The sequence below is a fragment of the Limanda limanda genome, chromosome 23 (genome assembly GCF_963576545.1).
Source record: "Limanda limanda chromosome 23, fLimLim1.1, whole genome shotgun sequence".
In the NCBI taxonomy this organism is placed as follows: Eukaryota; Metazoa; Chordata; class Actinopteri; order Pleuronectiformes; family Pleuronectidae; genus Limanda; species Limanda limanda.
The window spans coordinates 6362612-6384021 of record NC_083658.1 but is presented as its reverse complement, the minus strand read 5'-3'; the positions used below and the strand labels follow the sequence as shown (position 1 = coordinate 6384021).

Genomic DNA, 21410 nt, shown 5'->3' with positions numbered 1-21410 from the left:
TCGACCGTTGCACTGGGTGAATTTTCCTAGGTGCACCGTCAGCTAGACGAGCAGATCACACACACACACACACACATGGACACACTAACACACACACACACTAACCTGATGATGAAATTCCTTCTCCCAGATGACTTGGATAATGGTGTTGCCTCAGGTTGCCACAGCAATGACACAGGGAGGTTTATGACAGGCGGGTCTCCAGGGGACGAGAGCAGCCTCCGTATCCATGGTGATAATAACTAAGGCAACCAAGAGTCCCTCCTTCACGTCCTGGCAAATTAAGTGGGCAGAAGTCAAGACTTTCTTTCTCCTCTCACACCCTTTAGATCAAATTTTAAACAGATTTGTCTCAGATGCTAATTCCCGGGGAGCCACCAGACACAACGATTTAATCACATTGAATATGAATGAAGATGAAACTAAAATTCCTCTCACATAGGCAGTGGGAACTTGGTGCAGTTTATAATTTGAGGTTGATCATCTACAGCCAGGCGTGTTTACAATTTGAAAGGAGGAAACATTTCATTGCGTCAGTTTGACCTTTTTTAAGTACATACAAGTCAGGAAAATCAATATTGATCCCAGACCGACTTGGATCTATTGATTTAAGAAACGCCTGAATGAAGTCGATGCGGCGCCTCTCGAGGTGCTCGGGTTTCATCATAACCTGATTCACCGCAACCAAGGCTGTCACCGCTTTAGAGGATGAGCCAGAGCTTCTGTTTTGCCCCAGAACTTTTTTAAATATTTTTTTGTAAAGAAGACGTTCTGTCTGGTCTTTATATTCTGGTCTGTAATTGAACTTCTGGCTGGCTGGGAGTGTTAGGGGAAGGCAAGAGGGTCTGGCTGCCCTGTAATCAGTGAATCACCCTATACCCACTGGATCTGCTTCCCAAACATCCAGTGCAGATAATATTACACACACAACAGAGTGGGATAGCGTTGCACACACACTCACGCCCAGGTTACACTAGTTCCTCTGCGTTTGGGCCTCTCGTTTCCGTGTATCTGTGCGTGCATGTAAAACAGAGCATTCACCAGAAATAACTACAACATGTAAATATACACAGATATTTTGTAAAACGAAGGTCGTGTGGAAACTGGGGAAAATATCCATTCCAAAAATATATCTGCAGTGCTGTAGACGAGGCCAAGGTCCAGTCAAAGACGATTTAAGAGTTTTAAGTAACGCCTGCTTATGCAGCGTGCACGTGCACGAGGGTTGAGCATCACTTGTCCCCTCGCCAGCCTTATCCAATTCTGCCGTAGCACATCCTCTCAAGCTAAGCGCACAAATTCCCACAGCCGTGCACCTCGTAAACAACCCGCACTCACTCGCACGTCAGCTCGATTCCACCACGACTGATTGATGAACGACCCAATGGGAAGCAACCTAAGATTACTGTATCACGTAACGCATTATCCCACTCGTAAACATCTACAGGCTGCCAAGGAGAGCACGATAAAGACCTGATTCTTTGCACTGTGTCACAGGACTTTCCTTTTCATTCCCGTCACTGCGGCGATTGTGTGTCTCGGCCATTGTGAGCCATCTGCAACACTCGGTTGACATTATCTCGCGTGTGATACGGTATGTTCCAGCCAGGACAATAACGCCTTGTCTTGTTACAGCTCCTGGTTTGGACACAGCCGAAGATCCCTGTGAGAGATGTGTCCTCCAGAGAGAGAGAGGGAGAGAGAGAGTGTGTGTGCGTGTGTGTGTGCGTGTGTTGAGCTCTTGCGACACATCTTGCTCTCCAGGGAGTTTCCCCCTGGGGACGAGAGCTGATCTAAGGCACCACCACCACCACCCACCCCCCCCGCCTTTGCCCAACTTCCCATGGCAGGCCTGGGCCACTCAGATAAGACTGTACAATTAATAGCACCGCAGGACCAGCAACCCACAGGGGCACTTCAAAGATTGTGTGTGTGTGTGTGTGTGTGTGTTTGTGTCAGGAATACATTCAGTCCGTTTCTCTGCCTCTGTGACTGAGAAGATACATGACGCGTGTGTGGGTGTGTGTTCATGTATGTACTTGCAGGGTGTGTGTGTGTGTGTTTGATGTAGTAATTCTTGTTCTGACATCCCCCTCCATTTACAAGTAATTGGTAATAAACCTCTCCCTGCGTTTTTAGTGCTGCTGATCACATCTCTGAACGGAGCCGCTTCCCTCACACATATCACTGCATTTTACACAATCACTTTGAGATGGGGAGTGGTCGGGCAATTTGCAGGGAGAGAAGAGTTATTATGTCTTTGAGAGTCACACACAAGTGGAGAGCCGTGCAGCTGCGTGGATTGATGAGGATGCTCGTTCCTCGGAGAGTCGAGGCTGCACCTAATTTATGTTGTCCGCCATAGTCGAGAAAGTCGGAAGAGGTGACTCAGACACAGATTCATAATTTATTTTTTACAACTTAAGCTTTATTCCTATCATTTTATGTTAAATAGTATCCCCAAAATACGTGTTATAATCAATTAATTGACTTCTCATTCCAGCTCTAATCTTTCCCGCATGGGATCCCAAATAACAAGACCTAATTTGTCAGGAATGCACCTTTTAAGGCAGAACATGTGATATCAGACGTCAACGATGGAGCAGTGATTCCATCTGTGAAAGTGGGTCACCTGTCCGAGATGAGACTTGTGATTTGAATAGCGACGTAACAAGATCACTCACACACTCACACACACACACACACACACACACACACACACACACACACACACACACACACACACACACACACACACACACACGGAGGACGGATCATGCAAACGGCTACAGCGAGCTCGCCGTCCTCTCCATGAACCATCTTGGTTTCGGGAAACCACTTTATCGAATTGCAGCAGCAAATAATCTCACTTCAATCGCTTTACTGCTGCAAACTTGCATGTTATTGCGTTGCATTATTAGATTGTCGCTCGGCTCTGTTTGTGTTCTTCTTGTGTGTCTTTTATGCGTCTCCCTTGGGGCAAAACAAATTCCATTTCCTCCTTAAATCATTACGGCGTCGTTGCTTTTTATGGTCTATGAACCAACAGTGTATGCCAAGCTTTAACAATCTGGACAAGGGCTGCGTGTGCAACTTAATTCCGTGGTCCTGTACGGGTCAGCAGGCGCTGGAGTGGCCGTCTGTGTTTCCTTGCTGTGACTGACTCGAGCTGCAGCTTCACCCGGCTCCGGCTCCTGAGGCCCGACCGTCTTAATTTCTTCTGGGAGAAGTCGCACGCCGGGCAACACGCGAGCCGGGTGTCTGCTGCCTTTAATTGAACTATCTTCTCGGGGTCAATCTTTTACAGCATTAGCATCCGCTCCTCTGGCTTATTCCCTGCTGTTGACCGCGATGGCTATCATGCCAGATTTAGAGCAAAGGGGGATATTTCTCCTGACCAGGCTGCCGTCCTAATCCTCAGTGCCCAGATTACTGCTCCCTCCCCTGCAGGACGACCGGCTGGCCAGGCCGAGCGGCAGGACAGGGAACTATGGCTGAGATGGGATAAAGACACACACACACACACAGCCTGGTTTCCGTCTCTGTAATATACATTTGCCGCTGGTGTGTTCCGCCATTTGTTCGTCTGCCTTTTCTCGGTCCATCTGTTGCTCGCTCAGCGTAGATTCTAGCTGCGTAGCACTTAACCTTTTAGTCTCCGGATTCTTATCTGTTCTTTCTGGGAGTATTTGGAAAATTAAAATTGTAAAAGATAAAAGATGAAGAAGGGTAGAGATTATTATAGCAGTATAAACAGTGGCGTTTGTGTTTGTCAGGACGATCTTCACTTAACCCACGTTGACCTTTGCCTACAGAACACGCACACACCCTTCTTCTCTGAGCTGCCTCTCTCCGACAACAGAATTACTCATCTTTTCTCCATTAAGCCTTCCCTGATTTCCTCCAGACGCCCGCTCAGTCTCTGGCCCTTCATCCCCTCATCCTTTTTCTGTTTTACAGAGCGCTTGACCTTCTGCTCGCGCCCCGAAGGCTTATTGTCCAATTCATCTGTCCTCCGATCTCTCCCTGCCTCCTCGCCATTGTGGTTATTGTTCTTTTCTCTCACTTTCTCCTCCCGCTCATGCCTTTGCCACCATCCTGGGAGTCAGATTTATAAGCTTATAGCGAAGGCTTGGCCACTCGCCTCCTCCTCCTCCTCCTCCTCCCTTCCTTGGCTAGAAGACAGACTGGTGAACAGATAGCGGCGGAGAGGCTGAGAGGCAGGAAGGAGAAGAGAGTGTGATGGGCGAGGATATGATTTGCCAGCCAAAAGAGGATGACACAAAGAATTTGAATGTCAGAGAGCCACTGGAGCAGATTTGCGTACCTATGCCTCCAGCAGGGAGGAAGTTGGTTTATCTCTTTCAGAAAGCGACAGGGGGGGAGGGCCACAGGGTGGGCAGATAAGGTCAGAATGAAACTGGGCACCCAGAAAGTGAGTTAATTAAAAGATAGCATGCCATGCAGAGCGACTTTTTTAAAGATTATTTGAAAACTTTCTGCTCTCGGCCTGCCTTGGGTTGTACTATAAATGAGTGGTACGGGATTTGATCTCTGCCCGGTAGCACTGCTCACACACAGATGGCGGTGTGGGAATCGAGCGTCACAGCCCCAAATAACCCCATCTGGTGCTCTGTGTCGAGACCGATGGCCACCAGTGTTAAGTCGCCATGTGCTGGGGGCAAGAGGGGATTTTACACCCTAATTTGTGAGTGTGTGTGTGGAGGGGTGAGGGATTTACTGATTTCCGTTCTACTACAGCTCGCGGCTCATCCCGTTGACCTGTTAGGGGTGTGAACATTGCTGATGCATATTTGACCCATGGGAGTGAAACCTGATCTGTGTGTGTGTGTATGTGTATGTGTATGTGTATGTGTATGTGTATGTGTTAGTGTGTGTGTGTGTGTGTGTGTGTGTCAAATGTTTTAACCAGAGTACAGCCGTACCTCAAATAACTCATTACTTCTCTTATTTTGGACCATTTTAAAATTAAATTTAAGATTAACCACGCGGAGGTACTGAAGGTAAAGAGGTCATATTCTGTACTCAAAGATATGATATTAAACAACATAGACATCGACTGTTTTTATTCCATGGGTCAAATATGCATCAATATTTCATGAGAATATGGAAAAATCGGAACCATTAGCAGATCTAATTACATTTCCCTGAAATCTAGGGCGGAGCTGCATGGATCGCTGTGGTTTAAACTTTGTCGAAGTTCCTATGAATCGATAAAACCCGTCACATATTTGCTGAGTTATTTATGGTCGGGCGGTTTCTGAATTCACAGGCTGTAAATCATGCATTCTGGTTAGACTCCAGTTTCTGAACAGTTATTAAATCAACTTGACACAGAAAATATGAAGATGAACTCTCACATTCCTGGAATAACTTGGTGGCAACATTACCAGTACAAAGCAGGAAATGCGAAAAGTTTATTATAGTTATATTTCCTACTATGTATTATAACTGTTTATTGTGGAGACCGTGATGTTTCAATATTAGATTTACAAATCAGACTCTAAGAATATTTTCTGTTAATTTGTGGAATCATAACTCAGTTCAATAATACAGCACTTTTTATTGAAGGCCACAAACAGGACAGAGCTAGTTATATGATTGGCCTCTCATTCAGACCAAAGCAACAGCCAATCAAATAGCTGTCCCTGCCCTGTTTATCTATACTGCAGGTAAAGACTTTGACCTTGTTTGTATTGCGTTTATAATTAAAGATATCACATTGTTACAGTTATACAGTTATTACCAGCTTGGTGTTCACTGTTAGGGAAATGAATTTGTATGGCGTGTTATTATCCACAGAGGTCATTCAATGTGCTTCACAGAAATAAAAGAAGCATAAAAGAACAGATAAGAAGCATAAAAATGTTAAAAAGGGGAAACATTGTAAAGAAACCGTTTAAAAGCACAGATGATAAAACAGGTTACGACTAATTAAAGTGCTGGATTAAGTGATTAAATGAAGGCACAGAAAAACAGATTTGATATCCGTCGTAAGTGTGACTCTGTAAAGCTTTTTTCTACTGTGGAGAATTGGGTTCGTACGATTTCAGGAGTTTGATTTTCACATAGGAAGAAAGCAGGACCTGATTGTCCGGGTCAGACATGTTCACAACAACAACAAAAATGTCTGGAACATAAATGCCAGTTTTTTGTTTACTGCACACAGATTTGGACCTCAACGCCAAAAGCTCTTTTTTCCAAGTCGACATCTTTGTTTTTAAGTGTTTGTGGATCTGATTAATTGCAACAACACTTATCCGTTAACCTCTGGGGGCTTTTTAAAATCTTATCCGCACCCTAAAATATAATGCAAAGCAATAAAACTGCACCACTCAACAAAATTATCACATCTGAATTATTATGCGTCCCTTTCACAGCCTCCAACGGATCATTACAGGCCTCACAAATGTTAATTTTCTGTTGCACAATAGCATTGGATGGCATCACATTGTACACGTGTAGGTGATATTGCATTCACCTCATGCTTGTGTAGCCCAGCAAAGCTTTTCTCCTCTGCTTAGCCAGTTTCTGTGAGTGCAGTCAAGTGTAGATGGAAACAGCGGCAGCAAGGACCGACTCATTCGTCTGCCAAATGTCACTGTTGGTAAATGGAATATAATGCAAGCTGATAAAGTCCATCTTCCCGCCGATGCACTAGATACATGGCTGTAAAATCGACCCAAACATTTTGGTTTTCAGCTTCAAATTTAATCCGAATTGATCGCCCCATCAGCTTCTCTCGTTTGTTGGACGAGGACTTTATGCCCCCAGCTGCTTGAAGAAAAATCAAGTCTGGAGGAAGGAATATGCTATCCATCTCACAAAACAGCATTTGTTCGCCTGCCAGGGCCTTGAAAACCATTAACACGATTAGGCAGCACACAATGGCAACACTCCCTCTCCTCCCTCCCTCTGTCTCCTTCTCTTTTTTTTCTCTCCCCCTCTCCGTATTCCCTCCCATTTTGTTCGAGCTCATTTGCCAGTACAATGCAGACATTCACTGGTTTGTCTGCACCTCTTCTCCTGGGGGAAGTTCGGCACAAAAACCTCCGAATTCATGCAGATACACACACAGACCAACGCACAGGAGCATAAATTAACACAAAAATTAATACATTCATGCCAAAGGGGGACTCACACACACACACACACACATTTGCTCGTGCACACTCCCTTTGCCTGCAGCCAACCTGCTCTTATGCGCAGGATGTGCTGCGCTAATGGAGAGAAACAAACCAAAAACAAACCAACAGAGGGTTATATAAACACTATACTGTCCTGGAAAAACTTGGGCATGGGCACAGAGATGTACACCCGCTGTTCCCATATAAGCAGCAGAGCAGAGGATTGGATGTGTGTGTGTGTGTGTGTGTGTTCATCACAGAAAGCAGCGGGTGGATTGCTTCAGGCCGGTCGTTTGAGGCAATTTATTCCTCTGACATTATTGATTTTTCGTGTCCATCCTTTTGTTCCGTTCTCCAGCATTTTTCCGGCGGGATCGTTTTGCTCGAACACACAGTCGCAAAGAGGCGTTTAGTACGATGCTCGCCGTGCCATGACTAAGAGTTTTTTAAGAACACAGAAATCCAACCCAGATCCTCGTCTGTGGCTTTCCTCCTCCTCTATCCGTTCTATCTCTCACTCTCTCTCGCTCACCTCATCTTACTTTTCATCTAACATGCTAATCTCCTCTCCTCTCCCCCCTTTATCCGAGCAATAAAATTTAATTGCATCCGTCTTACGTTTTTTTCAAGTGCTAAAGAAGTTTAACATGAGTGGTAATTCTCATTAAATCTCTCTCTCTCTCCCTTTTTTTTCATCCGTCTCCCCCCCACCCACCCACCCCTAGGTGCCTACAGATGTTTCCATGGGTCTGTTGGCAGAGCCCCAGGTGGCCATGTTTTGCGGTAAACTCAACATGCACATCAACGTGCAGAGTGGCAAGTGGGAGCCGGACCCCTCAGGCACCAAGAGCTGCATCGGAACCAAGGAGGGCATCCTGCAGTACTGCCAGGAGGTAAGCTGTGTGTGTGTGTGTTTGTGTGTTTGTGTGAGATGCTGGGAGATGCAACAGAAGCTGCTTACCTTCTGTTCCTTATGTAAAACTGTTTATTTCCCCCCCTGAATCAATTAACGCCGATATTACACCGTTTTAAAGCTGATATGAATCTTAAGTGTCTGTAATGTAACATGCAGCAGCTGGATGTGGCGTAGTGAAGGTGGGGAACATAGATATTGAATGTCAGGGGTTGTTTTTGGAATGATGATATCGTGAAGGTGAAATGTTTGGTCTTGGGTTTGCAGCGGGAGTAAGAGGTGTCGTTTCCTCCCCCAGACCAATCCTTCTCATCAATCATCCTAATTTGTTACGGCTTCACAGCTTGAAAATGGCTCTCATTGAGCTGCGTGCCTGTTGATATATGGATTTCTTAAACAGTAATTACCCCGTGTTTATGTAGTTTTGAGCGAGAAATAATCCTGGATGATAAATGTTTACAGTCGTGCCATTTAAGTTGGAGTTTTGGGTCGGATGATTAACACTTAAGCCATTAAACTGACACTCTCTGAGAAAATAACAGTGATTGAGCAGGTAGCAGTGGAGCGTCTTTATGGAGAGGAGAGTTTTCCTTTCCAGGGGATTTACAGTTTTATTTTGCAGTGTTTGTGCAAGTGAGAATAATCTTTAAACGTGTGTGGTTCCACACAAGATAGTACAGAGATTATTTCTAACTTATTATTATCTGAACCAGCTGCAAGATGATACAGCGAAACACAAAGTATTCGAGGCAGTAGAGACACAACGGATCACAAAACTCATGATTGGAATCAGCTCATGGATTTTAGTCACGCATCGGCTCGTTTATCGGATCAACACGAGATATCTCTCTGTGATTGTTTTGCCCTGTTCTGTCTGCAGCGCCATTTGCCTCATGCTCGCTTGTCCATATAGTTTTTACCACCCACGTAGACAGTGAGTCCTCATCCTGCGTTCCTGCAGGTCTCAGCATTCTATGCAGTTCTCTCACATGGAGGGAACTTGTATTTCCCTCTCTAGTCAGTATACCTGTCACTCAGTCTGTGTTGCATGTGAAATCAAACTGCATACTGCCAGAGACCGAAACAATATTGGGAGGAAACACTGGTCTTCTGTGCTGGTGCCGCCGGGGAGCCAAAATGTGCAAACAGATTTGTTTTTTTTATTTGCCAAACTCCCCCACTTCGGCCGAATGACACATTGCCAGAACTCTGCTCAGTAAACAAGCTGCTTATGCCCACATGACCTGATGTTCGAAGCTCTGGTTAGTTTGTTATTAGGTGAAAGCTAACCAGGTCAACCACCACACAGTGAACGCCTCTGTTCGATGGATTAGCTGTTGTGCTGAGTGATTTTATTTTCATTTACTGCAGCATTTCATTTGGTAGCAGTGTAGACGATCACCGCACTGTGTAAGACAGGAGTGTTAAAAGGGAGTTGTCCGATAATAGGAAGTGATGCATTATGAGTTTATGAGTTTCTCTGAAAAGCATTCAAGACAAGCTCAAAGGAGCTCATCCTCCCTGTGTTACCAGAAATAACAAACCCTGCAAAGACAAATAAATTATTTGGAACAATCTGTCTCGGGTCCCAGAAGTTGAACTTTGAAAAATAGACGACATGAAACGTTTCCCCCTCAAAGCCGAGCAGAGGAACACGGCTTGACAAATGCGAGAATAAAAAAGGAGCCAAGAATTTGATGGAGTTATTTTTTGTGCATGAAGGGAGAGAGGAGGTGTGGTAGAGAAGGATGAGAGGAGTCGGCACAGGGACACGTTGAATATTGTGCTGAGGCAGATGTCATGCATGGCTGAGGAGAACACAGAGGTAAACACAGAGTCTACCAAGCAGAGATGGCATCGACTAGCACTGCGGTAATGTGAAGAGAAGAACATTTAGTAGAACAAGGGCCGCGGAATGTTTCATCAAATTAATAATCAGTCTCTGTAGAAAGCAAGAGCAAAGGTGGCCTGAAGAAAGAGCTGCAAGGCTACGAATAAGGATCTGCGATGGTGAGGGGGATGTATCAGTGTAAAATGAAGGAATGAACATTTCTTGCACATTGCACAAGAGCTGTTTGCAAAGAGAACAGAGTCAGAAACGTTTGTAATTGATTATCCATGTTGCGTTCTACACGGGAGGTCATGCGATAAGAGCCAAAGACGATTCAGCAAAGGCCAAATCAAGACAACATAGATCCAAGAAGATAAAAATAAAACTTCTCTCTTTTAGCAGCTGTAAAACTCTGGAGTATTGTTGGACGGCAAGGGTATCCGTAGCAGAGTTGATTAGTTTTGAAACAAAAATGTTGCAGAGGAGGTTCTGAGAGCGAAACAACCGCAACAAGAGCGATGTATGGGTAAAAATACAAAATAAATGAGCAGTGTAGGAGGATAAATGGGTCATGCACGTTTGAAAGTGTGTGTAGGACACCGAGAGGGCGAATCCACGCTCATTGCATCTCTGGTTCCCACTGTAGAGTAGGTGCTAAAAAGGTTTGGATGATAGATGAAGAGGATAACCCTGTATTCTCTCATTTTATATTATATAATGTATATTCCTGTCGTTGTAGGTGTACCCAGAGCTCCAGATCACCAATGTGGTGGAGGCCAACCAGCCAATCAGCATCCAGAACTGGTGCAAGAAGGGACGCAAGCAGTGTCGCAGCCACATGCACATCGTCGTGCCCTACCGATGCCTGGGTGAGTCCGTTATATATTTCACTGACTCACACTTTTGAGCGCTTTTCCTGGAAACCATTTCTAGAAAGTGGTGTTACCATAGCAACCAAGGAGTCAGGAGAGTCAGCTATGCTCACTTTGAGTCTTTTTTTGGTGTTGGTTGAGATGTGTCTGGGCTGTGCACACTTTCTAAAAATGGATGATGTTGTTTTTGTTGCTGCTGCTGCAGTGGGAGAATTCGTGAGCGACGCCCTGCTCGTCCCGGACAAGTGCAAGTTCCTGCACCAGGAGCGCATGGACCAGTGCGAGAGCCACCTGCACTGGCACACTGTCGCCAAGGAGGTGAGCACATCCACACACACACACACACTCGACTTCACACGTAGTTAAGATGAATATTGACTAATCTAGAGTCTATTTCTCACTTTGTCTTGCTTTCTGTAGTCCTGTGGAGACCGCACCATGAATCTCCATGACTACGGGATGCTGTTGCCCTGTGGCATCGACCGTTTCCGAGGAGTAGAGTTCGTGTGCTGTCCCGCTGAGGCGGAGCGGGAGGCTGATAGCGCCGAGCAGGACGCTGATGATTCTGATGTCTGGTGGGGCGGTGCGGAGACCGACTACTCTGACAACAGGTATATACACACTCACACATCCGCACACACACACACACACACACACAGATAAATGAGGGCAAAGGAGCAGCAGAGTAATACATCAGTGCTCAGATGATCATAGATTCTACCACTTTCATTATCAACGCTGACATGAAGATGAAATTTCTGTCCTTGAGCGCCATGGTTATAATTTAGAGTCTCTGTCCTCATCTCCTCCTCATTTATTCTCTTTGTCTTCCTCATCCCTCTTTCTCTGACACCACTCCTTCCCATAATCGTGCTCATTGGCTCCATATGTCTCACCTTCTCCCCCTCTCCTTCTCTCCCTTTTTCTACCCCTCCCTCCTCCCCTCACAGTATGGTGCGGGAGCCAGAGCCAGTGGAGCAGCAAGAGGAAGCCAGGCCATCTGTGGCGGTAGAGGAGGACAAGGAAGAGGAGGTGACTGAGGAAGACGAGGAGGAAGAGGAGGAGGAGGACCTTCTGGACAATGACCAGGACGGAGACGGGGAGGAGGATGAGGAGGCCGTGGAGGAGGAGGAGGACGAAGAGGAGGACGGCGACGACGGCTTCATCGACGCGCTCGACGACAACGAAGATGCCGACGAGCCCACCACCAACGTTGCCATGACAACCACCACCACCACCACCACCGAGTCTGTGGAGGAAGTTGTCCGGGGTGAGGAACTTGCCTTGTTTCGTTGTACTTCACACCTCCTGTTTTAAATTTCGTCAACAGGGTTTGTGAACATGATGAACAGATAACGTGTTTCTTTGTGTTCAGATTAATCTGGAACAAGCGGCGACATGTAAAAATGTGTTTTCCCCATTTTGTTCATGCTTTGCTAAACACAGCCGAACCTCGCCCTCCTCACCAATTAATTTCCTGCTGTCATATTTCTTATTGTGCTCATTTGTCATTTCACAGCGCTCATTAGCTACGTTCCATTAGAATCAGAATTGGTTGTACCAGCTTTGTTTTTTCATTTCAGTGTTAAATTGCTCTTACAATCGGTTCTGGCTTCCTTCACACATCCTGTTGTAGCGTCATGCATTTCATATCTGTAACATGTCCTTTTTTTATAGGTGAACACAAGATCTTTACATAGGAACATGAGATTAAGCGTGTGTGTGTGTGTGTGTGTGTGTGTGTCGTCCAAGATGTGTGCTGGGCCAACGCAGAGACCGGGCCATGCCGGGCCATGCTGCCACGCTGGTACTTTGACCGACAGGACGGCCGCTGTGCTCAGTTTATCTACGGCGGCTGCGGAGGCAACAGGAATAACTTTGACTCAGAGGAGTACTGCCTGTCTGTCTGCAGCAGCGTCAGTAAGTCCTGCTCACACCCGACCGGCAGCTCGCCGCTCTCAGCAGCCGCTTCCCTCTCTAGCTCGCCCCTAACCCTCGTTCTTCCTCGCTGTCCGCTTGATATTAACAGCAGATCGTTCTCGCCTGGTGTGCTTCTCCTGTCGACTCCTTTCCTAGCTAACGTTTACTTATTCCTCGCCGTGTGTGTGTGTGTGTCTGTGTGTGTGTGTGGTTCATCCAGCAAATAAAGCTGTTTGCTCTAAAAATAGACCTTACCTTTCCCACAATCCTTTGCAGGTTCTTGACGCCACCGTCCTGATCCCCTGTGCACTCACTGTAGCCTTTGCTTCTACACCCAGCTCTGTTGTGATTGGTGATTTAAATACATTTATAAATAGTGATCCAATATCACAGCAAAAGCAAAACTGAAAGCAGATTGGTAAATAAGAACTTGGAGTTTTTTCCTTTCCTCTTCTATTAATAATCTCACAACCCCTCAGGGCACGAGCACGTACATTAATAAAATAGATTAAGAGATTGCTGAACGAAAGGAAGTAGTGAACCACTGCCAAACAGCATGTTCCAGTAATAGTGCTTAGATACATAGGGTCATTTTCATGGGCAATTTGCTTCAGTGGCCGACTGGCACAGTGGATTCTTTTACATTACCATGGTGACACAGTTGTTTCCCTATAGAGCATGTATAATAACTATGATCATCTCCGCGATTACAGCCGTTTCACAGGCATCGCTTCACACTTTAGCATGAAAATGAGCCGTAAAACCGTCCGAGCAGGAATTATTCTTTGCAATAATCCTCACCGCACGGCACATTATCCTTTGCATTCCTCACACGTGGCGGGCTCGCTTACATGATTCCGTCCTTATCACCGAGGAAACGCGTTCAATTGACTTAAATCGGGTGTCACATTAGCCTCCTGCAATTTTGAAAATGTGAGACATTTCTCAGGCAGCGGTAAAGGAAGAACTCATCAATACATCATTACCGGCTCCCAGCGAATACCTGCCTCCGACATCGCATCCTGATGATTGATTAGCGGGAAAATGGGGACGACTGCTGGAGGATTTTTCTCACGTTGTCATTGTGTTTGGAATTTCTTAATAACAGAGACTTCTCCGATCATTCGGTCACAAATGGAACTGATTGGATTTGAAAAGTGTGTGTGTGTCTGTGTGCGTGTTAGCTTGTGTGCAGATGGGGGCTGTATGTGATGGCGGGGAGCAGGAGACGGTTTCAGTGTTCACTGCTGCTGATTTCCCTCGGTGTGAATGTGTGAGTCTCATTCACAAAGTGTGCGATCTGCCCTGCAGCAAAATGGAGTCACGCTATATGGAGTCCCTATATTTGGATCCAATTCTATCCTCTGTGTGTGTTTGTGTGTGTGTGTGTGTATTAATATGCATGTGTGTTTGTGATAAGGGAATTCTGCCCTTCATAGCATAGTGGAAATGAGAAACTGCTGCAGTGTCTAACCCACGCCAACACACACACACACACATATGTTGTGTCAATTAACATTCAATCCCAGTAAGTCTTAGAGTAAAATGGAATTTATTCATATGACAGATAATCACATGATAATAGTAATCCATGTCATTTTTACACAGCAGAAAAAGGCACTTTTCAGTCTTTGTTCTCTGTGTTTGCTCCAACATTATAATAATTCAGTCTTTGTCCAGTTAATGACAGATTTGTCTTTCCCCCAAATCTCTCTCACTCTCACTATTCCCCTCCTCAGTGATTCTCAACCTGAGGGTCCTAATCCCCACGGGGCTTGCAATTATCGTAATTTGTAGGCGTCGCCAGATAGTGGAGGAAAACATGACGTAATTTATTCAAAATAAACATGTCATTGTCAGTGTGTTTGTGAGAGTCAAAGTTGGACCCTAAATCAGGAGGTCAGTGCCCGGGATTGATCATTTGAATGTTTTTGACTCTGCATCTATTATAATCTATCGTGGCATGTTTTTTAAAAATTAATTTACATTTACACACCACGGATGCTAAATAATTTGCTTCACAGATTGATTTTTGGAAGGCGTCCATATAAAATGGTGCAGCAGGAAGAGGCGGCAAATAGGGACCAAGAAAAACTATGTCACAGTGCTTTGATTTGTGAAAACTATAGAGTGCAGTGGGAACGCCTCACAGCATTGACGAAAGAAGAAAGTGGAATAAGTGGATTGACACTTGAAGGGTTTACCAAATAATATTTTATTCTCGGATTATGTAACAGATCCAGATTTTTGCCTCCTCTCAACCCTTTGGAGTCTGTGGGTTTTTGAGTCTAATATGTTGAAATACTATGTGAAAGTGAAACATTAAATGTCTGCTCATATAGACAATGCTGTGCTTTAAAAAGGTACCAATCATTGGGATGGTAAACATCTCTTATTGTGGTAAATAAAAGACAAAATCCAAATCGTTCAAAAACGATTTAGCCAGCCCACGACTTCTATCGGGTTAAACACAAATTTCATCAATGTCCTTGTCGCTCTGGATAAGAACTGCGTGCTCTGGGGATTAGGAGACTTTGACAATACATGTTGCTTTTGAGTTTTTCCCATTTAACTTTCCAGCACCACAAACTGACCTCCGTGATGCTGAGCTGACGGCAGAAATCCGACTCGGATCTCTAATCCTGGGCGAATAAAACCGTTGTCGTGATACGATCAGAATAAGAGAGGAAACTGTTGTTTTAAAAACAAAAATGTTTTTTAGGAACAGAGAGTGACACAACACTCGGGTCCGAGTGAAAACATCTGTCCTTGTGCTCTCTCATCAGACACAACCATATCCACATGACGTGCGACCTTCACGCATATGCACACGCGCGCAAACACTTCTAACAGCACACTCATGGAAGATAATCAACTTTCCGCTGATTAAAACTACGTTTCACGCAATATAATAAGATGATACAGTTCGCTGGCGAGTTGACCGCAACTCGGTCTGTTCTCCCGAGCCCACAGCCTCCGTGTTTTTTGGCAGGAGAGCGATCATCACACTTTGAATGAAGTTATATAAGTGAGAGACAGGTTTTTGTCTCTTTTCTACAAAGGACCCCGGGTCAGATGAGGCGTTCGCTTGTTTGCTCTTGGAAGGTGCTGGCTTCCAGCTACAGCCGCTATCTGATTGTCTTTTCTCTCCTTTTGGTCCAACACTAACCCTTTTAACCCAAATTCGGCCTCTTGTGATCTCTGTGTGTGTGTGTGTCCCCGACCGACCAACTAAAAAAGAGAAGATGCATCAGTGAAAGGCTTTTCACCTCTCTGTCTCCTCTCTCTCTTTCTCTCTCTCTCGATCATTCCCTGCAGTACCGACCGCCACGCCCAGCTCCCCCGACGCCGTGGACCACTACCTGGAGACACCCACAGACGAAAATGAACACGCCCACTTCCAGAAGGCCAAGGAGAGCCTGGAGGCCAAGCACCGCGAGAGAATGTCCCAGGTACTGACGGTGAAGGGAGAGGAAGGATTTTTTATTCATGGTTAATACTTAAAAACTGATCAGAAGAACAGAAAGCAGGATTTTTTTTGTCGCAGGCAGAGGACACAATTTTTTTTATGAATAGAATAGGAAGAGGAAAGAGGTGTGGCGAGTAAAAATCGAATAGGTGCGTTTGTTAATCCCTCCCGGGTAAGCCGACTGAGCCATTTCGACTTTAATTGTATTCTTTAATCAAGCTGCTCGCTCTCCGGCAGAGAGCCAGATGGTCCTCGGCAACATCGCACATTTCAAAGCTCCAGACTCAGAACGCTAACATCCTTTCACGGCCCTCAGAGCAACCCCTTATTTTTTGGTTCCAGAGTCTGTGTGCCACTTTGGTTTCGGTCTCTTTGTTTTGCTCGGGGAGTTCCAGACGCAGCGTCCTGATTTCACACACTTGACTTCGCCCTCACGGATACTGCTAGGTCATGTCTGAAGAGGCCCGAGCTGAACGAAGAAAAATCCCCAAGTGAGTCAGAGAGGATGGAACTGAGGAAGGATGTACAGGAAAATTAAAGGGGAACTGAAACTGTTGATCTTAGACTTTAAACGCTTTGAAATACTTCACTTTAAACCGGAGTATAATTCCAAACAAGTTCCTCGTATCAGGATGTAGAATCTGAATTGAAAGCCGTGTAAAACATCTTGTTCTCTTCCATTTAGCCCCTGTCCAGCCTCATTTAGATATTTAGCAAAAAAAATGTTGCATGGGCCTCTCGTCCAAATGGCTTCAGACAGCCGTAACAGATCCGATCAGTGGCACAAAGAGTAACGAGAGGTTTCGCTCAAGTGTAAAAACAGCCTGTGACAGAGCATGCGAAAAAGAAAAGGTTGATTGACGTGGGTAATTAATGTTTCCTTCCTTTTCTTGTCCCGAGGTGATGAGAGAGTGGGAAGAGGCCGAGAGGGAGGCCAAGAATCTCCCACGTGCCGACAAGAAGGCCGTCATCCAGGTAGGACCAGCACGAACCGGACATTAGAGCAAATCACCCGAGAGTTCTTTCTCCGGGCCCATTTCACCGCTCCATGTTGTGTGTGTGTGTGTGTAATCATGCAGCGTTTCCAGGAGAAGGTGGAGGGCCTGGAGCAGGAGGCGGCCAGCGAGCGCCAGCAGCTGGTGGAGACCCACATGGCCCGGGTGGAGGCTCTGCTCAACGACCGCCGCCGCCTGGCTCTGGAGAGCTACCTGACCGCCCTGCAGCAGGACCCACCCAGGGTACAGGAGCTTATGTTTAGTAGAATTAGACAAATGTGTTGGATTGGTAAAAAAATGTGGCTTCCTCAAAGCGCCAGCCATCAAACCCAGGACATGTGTTGTCAAGCAGTTGGTAAATGTCGGCTGTCAAATAGGAGAAAAACGACGTATCTGACAGATGAACAACTGTGGGATTTGTGTCCTCGTAACAAATTACAGCTTCAGCTCGTTGCTTTCTGATCCAGACCACGTTTATATCCATCACTGTCACGTTCTCTCCTCTCTCCACCTGCAGCCTCGTCACGTCTTCAGCCTGTTGAAGAAGTACGTGCGTGCCGAGCAGAAGGACCGGCAGCACACCCTCAAACACTTTGAACACGTCCGCATGGTGGATCCCAAGAAGGCAGCGCAGATAAGGCCCCAGGTAAGTTCACCGTGTTGACCTCATTTCAGAAGGAGGAGAGAGGCGCCGGCGGTTCGATCCCCAGACGCGTGTTTGCTGTGTGAGATTAAAAAAGCACAGTGCGTAGCAGCTCTGTATGAATGTGTGTGAATGGAGAGAAGGGGGCTTCATGAATTCATTCCATTTATCACCCATTTAGTAAAAGATCAGTCAAATATGATTCTGCTTTTAAGTTATAACCACAACGCAAACAACCACATTCTTTCTGTGTGTGTATAGGTGCTGACCCACCTGCGTGTCATCGAGGAGCGTATGAACCAGTCTCTGGGACTTCTCTACAAGGTGCCCGGCGTGGCCGACGACATCCAGGACCAAGTCGGTGAGTTGGCCATTTCGACTCTTAAAGACACACTGAGGCTTTTCCTTCGATTAAAGAAATAATCAACACAATATCCAGACGAGTATAAAGACAGATGGAAGTCAAGAGCACTCTCGAGAGACACTCTGTCCTGTTTGTGCTACGTGTGACGGAGCGAATCCTCCAAATTCCAGCCCCGGAAAAATACATTTTATTTGTAGATAAGGGCATTGGAGCCATTTGCCCTAATCCCTCTGTTCAGAGTCAAATGAAACTGTTCTGCCGGGAAGATAAATCCCCTCGCCCCCCCCCCCCTTCCGTCCTCCCTCAAACGTCCCTGCATTTGCTAGGTTTCTGTGGGTGTTTTGGGTTTATTGGAGTTGCGTGCGTCACGCAGCCATCTGTGTTTCTGTCTTGGAGACTGTCACAGTCTGTGCTGCCCGGCAAAACACACACACAACCACAGGAGCAAACATACTCTGGGAAAAAAAAAGGCACCGTTCAGGCATTACTAGGCACCAAGTCTAATAAAGAGATTGGACTTAACATTCCGTGGAGGCTTTATTTTCACGGGTCAGTGCGGAGAATTTGATTTTCTTTCAGCAGAAATATACACACTGGCCGTTCTTTGTTATTATTACCGAATATTTCTTATCACAAGCAATATTTTCATCATACTGAATATTTTACGATGAAAGAAATTGCGAGTGATTTGAGGTTCGGGGAGCTGAGTAAAAATGAAATGGACATCCTGAAACATCCCTTTCTGTTACAGGTTGCAGACTTAGATTTGTTTGTACAAGGAGGTTCCTGAAATACAAAATGATAGTAAATAAATATGTAGAAGTGTGTTTTTTGCACAATGCTGTCTCTATTCCTGCTGTTGCCATCCATGCATGGTAGCGCTGCCTTCAGATCACCTATGTTTGAAGCCACTGTGAAATTCACGCATTCCTCATGTCCGTCCATCCAGAGCTCCTGCAGAGGGAGCAGGCGGAGATGGCCCAGCAGCTGGCCAACCTGCAGACCGACGTGAGGGTGAGCTACGGCAACGACGCCCTGATGCCCGACCAGGAGCTGGGAGACGGCCAGACGGACTTCCTGCCCCAGGAAGACACTCTGGGCCTGGGAGGCGTCGGCTTCGTTCACCCTGAGAGCTTCAACCAGCCCAACACCGAGAACCATGGTGCGTACTGACCCTCAAACATGAATAAGATCATCACGGAGCAGCAGCTACAGTTTGGTGGCTTCAAGGTTGATTGAAATGCTACGAGGGAGGAAGCGTTCCTCTTTTGGCCTTGAAGGACGAAACCGAGCTTCCAAACAAAATGAATTAAAAGTTAAATCTCTCTCTCTCTCTCCCTCTAGTCGAGCCAGTGGACTCTCGTCCTAATCTTGAAAGAGGCGTCCCCACACGACCAGGTTGGTTATATTGTTGGTAAAAGTATTGTGATTTTAAATTAGAATACACATTTAGATCACGAGATAGCCGGGGATAAGGCCTGTTGATATTATACTGTTGACTTTGTCACATTCTCCTTATCAGGTTGCTACAGCAACTGTGGCACATTCTTTAAAACCCCTTATCAGTGTTTGCTTACTTGGGCGTAGAACTGCTCCATATTAAGAAATGCACCCCCTGGTGGCAATACTGGAGGCCACATATGAGCCATAGGATTAAATTATAAATACATAAGAAGCTCTACTCCTCAGATCCATCAAACAACTTAAGTGAAGTCAGGAAAAATATTTTTCTGCCACGTCGCCCTCCTCCAGCTTTTATTTGCCCACAGCCAGCTCCACTTGACCTCCATTGAGGCGCCGGCTGCGGTTGTCAGGGGATTTCTGATGCAGCTGCCGGGTCTGTGCATACTGCGAACTCTGTGCAGTATGTGCCATATTCATTTCATGCCTTGGTAACACCCGGGGCTCCTCCAGCGCTGTCAAGTCCTGCTCGAGCCAGCGAGTTTGATTTCAGCAAGTTTGTGTGTGTGTGGCGGGATGAGGAAGCGGCTGAGTGTCACCATCCATAATGGATACAGTACTTTTTCCTTCGCTTTGCCAGTGACTGGAATGAAGATGGACGCGTTCCCTGAGCTGCGGATGGAGACGGAGGACAGACAGAGCACTGAATATGAAGTTCACCACCAGAAACTGGTAAACCGACACACACACACAGACACACAACCGCACAGCAACAAGCTCGCACTATCATAGACAGTGCAGGTATGCAGACTCATCTGAGTCTCACTGATGTGTGTAAATATGCAGGCTAATTAATAAACATGGAGAAATCGACAAACACGCGAGGATGCTTTTACTGACACATGCACACACACACACACACACACACACACACACACACACACACACACACTCTCAGATCCATGTTTCCACTTTGTCCTCCCCGTCAACTCCCAAGGTTGTCGCCATGGAGACAGGTGTCCATGGAGACAGCCGTGATCATGTGCGTGTCATGCTTTCTCCCCCGTCCTCTGATCACAGTTGAGTTTTGGGCTGTTTTTTCACCGGTCAGCCACAGGTTCTTAAACGGAGCGTAACAAGGCTCCAACCTAGATCTGCGTTCATTCATTAATCTCGTCCAATATTGTAATACCAGCACAAAAAAAAACCTCAATCCATGCTCAGTCGAATTATAATCCACGTACTTTATCCCTTTCACCTAACGCCTTTAATCCCTTAATCCCCGTTTTTTATTACATATCACATTTCTTGCATTCACAAGGAGCAGTCAGTGTCACAGTGTGCCCCCCCCCCAACCTCTTCATTTCATATTCACGGTTACCCTGATCGGCGTCCTGCAGGATTATTGTGGAGGACGCGCACAAGCCTGAAATTAAGTCCCGGCTCACCGACACAAAGAGGGTGTTGAGATGTTTGACGCTTTACTGATGTTGTGGAGTTTGTGTCGACACAATAGACGATATATATAAAGATGGACGACGCATCACTGCCCCTTCTCCAGTTTCTGAAGGCAGACCTGGATCTTAACTGCATGTTTTCCTCCTTTCTCTTAAAAGCGTTACATTACTTTTACACACCAGGGGGCACTCAAGATGGTTTGGCTTCATTTTTTGGGACCTGTCATGTTGTCCATCTTTATATATAATCTGTGATTGACACAAATGGCCAGACAGGTGGAGATGTCACGCGCCTGTTTGCCGTCACAAAACGCCACCTGCTTCTATTTCTTCTCACACAGAAGAGCCGAAGCACTCATTCGTTTTCAGGAAATTGCCCATAATCATTTGTGTTATG

The 21410-nt window shown here is 45.9% G+C and overlaps 1 protein-coding gene across 2 annotated transcripts in view; it reads left to right on the top strand.

Moving 5' to 3' along the window:
• The window catches only part of appa (amyloid beta (A4) precursor protein a), a 32262-nt gene that overhangs the window by 7207 nt on the left and 3645 nt on the right, over positions 1-21410 (top strand). The window contains exons 2-15 of one of the 2 annotated variants that reach the window (XM_061066890.1): positions 7874-8041; positions 10632-10761; positions 10970-11082; positions 11185-11375; positions 11715-12034; positions 12517-12684; positions 16003-16136; positions 17054-17128; positions 17242-17391; positions 17666-17794; positions 18053-18152; positions 19105-19317; positions 19500-19553; positions 20197-20288. In XM_061066890.1, the coding sequence (XP_060922873.1) occupies positions 7874-8041; positions 10632-10761; positions 10970-11082; positions 11185-11375; positions 11715-12034; positions 12517-12684; positions 16003-16136; positions 17054-17128; positions 17242-17391; positions 17666-17794; positions 18053-18152; positions 19105-19317; positions 19500-19553; positions 20197-20288 (2037 nt within the window). Of the gene's footprint in view, positions 1-7873; positions 8042-10631; positions 10762-10969; positions 11083-11184; positions 11376-11714; positions 12035-12516; positions 12685-16002; positions 16137-17053; positions 17129-17232; positions 17392-17665; positions 17795-18052; positions 18153-19104; positions 19318-19499; positions 19554-20196; positions 20289-21410 lie in introns of both variants that reach the window. The other variant, XM_061066889.1, reaches the window with a different exon arrangement.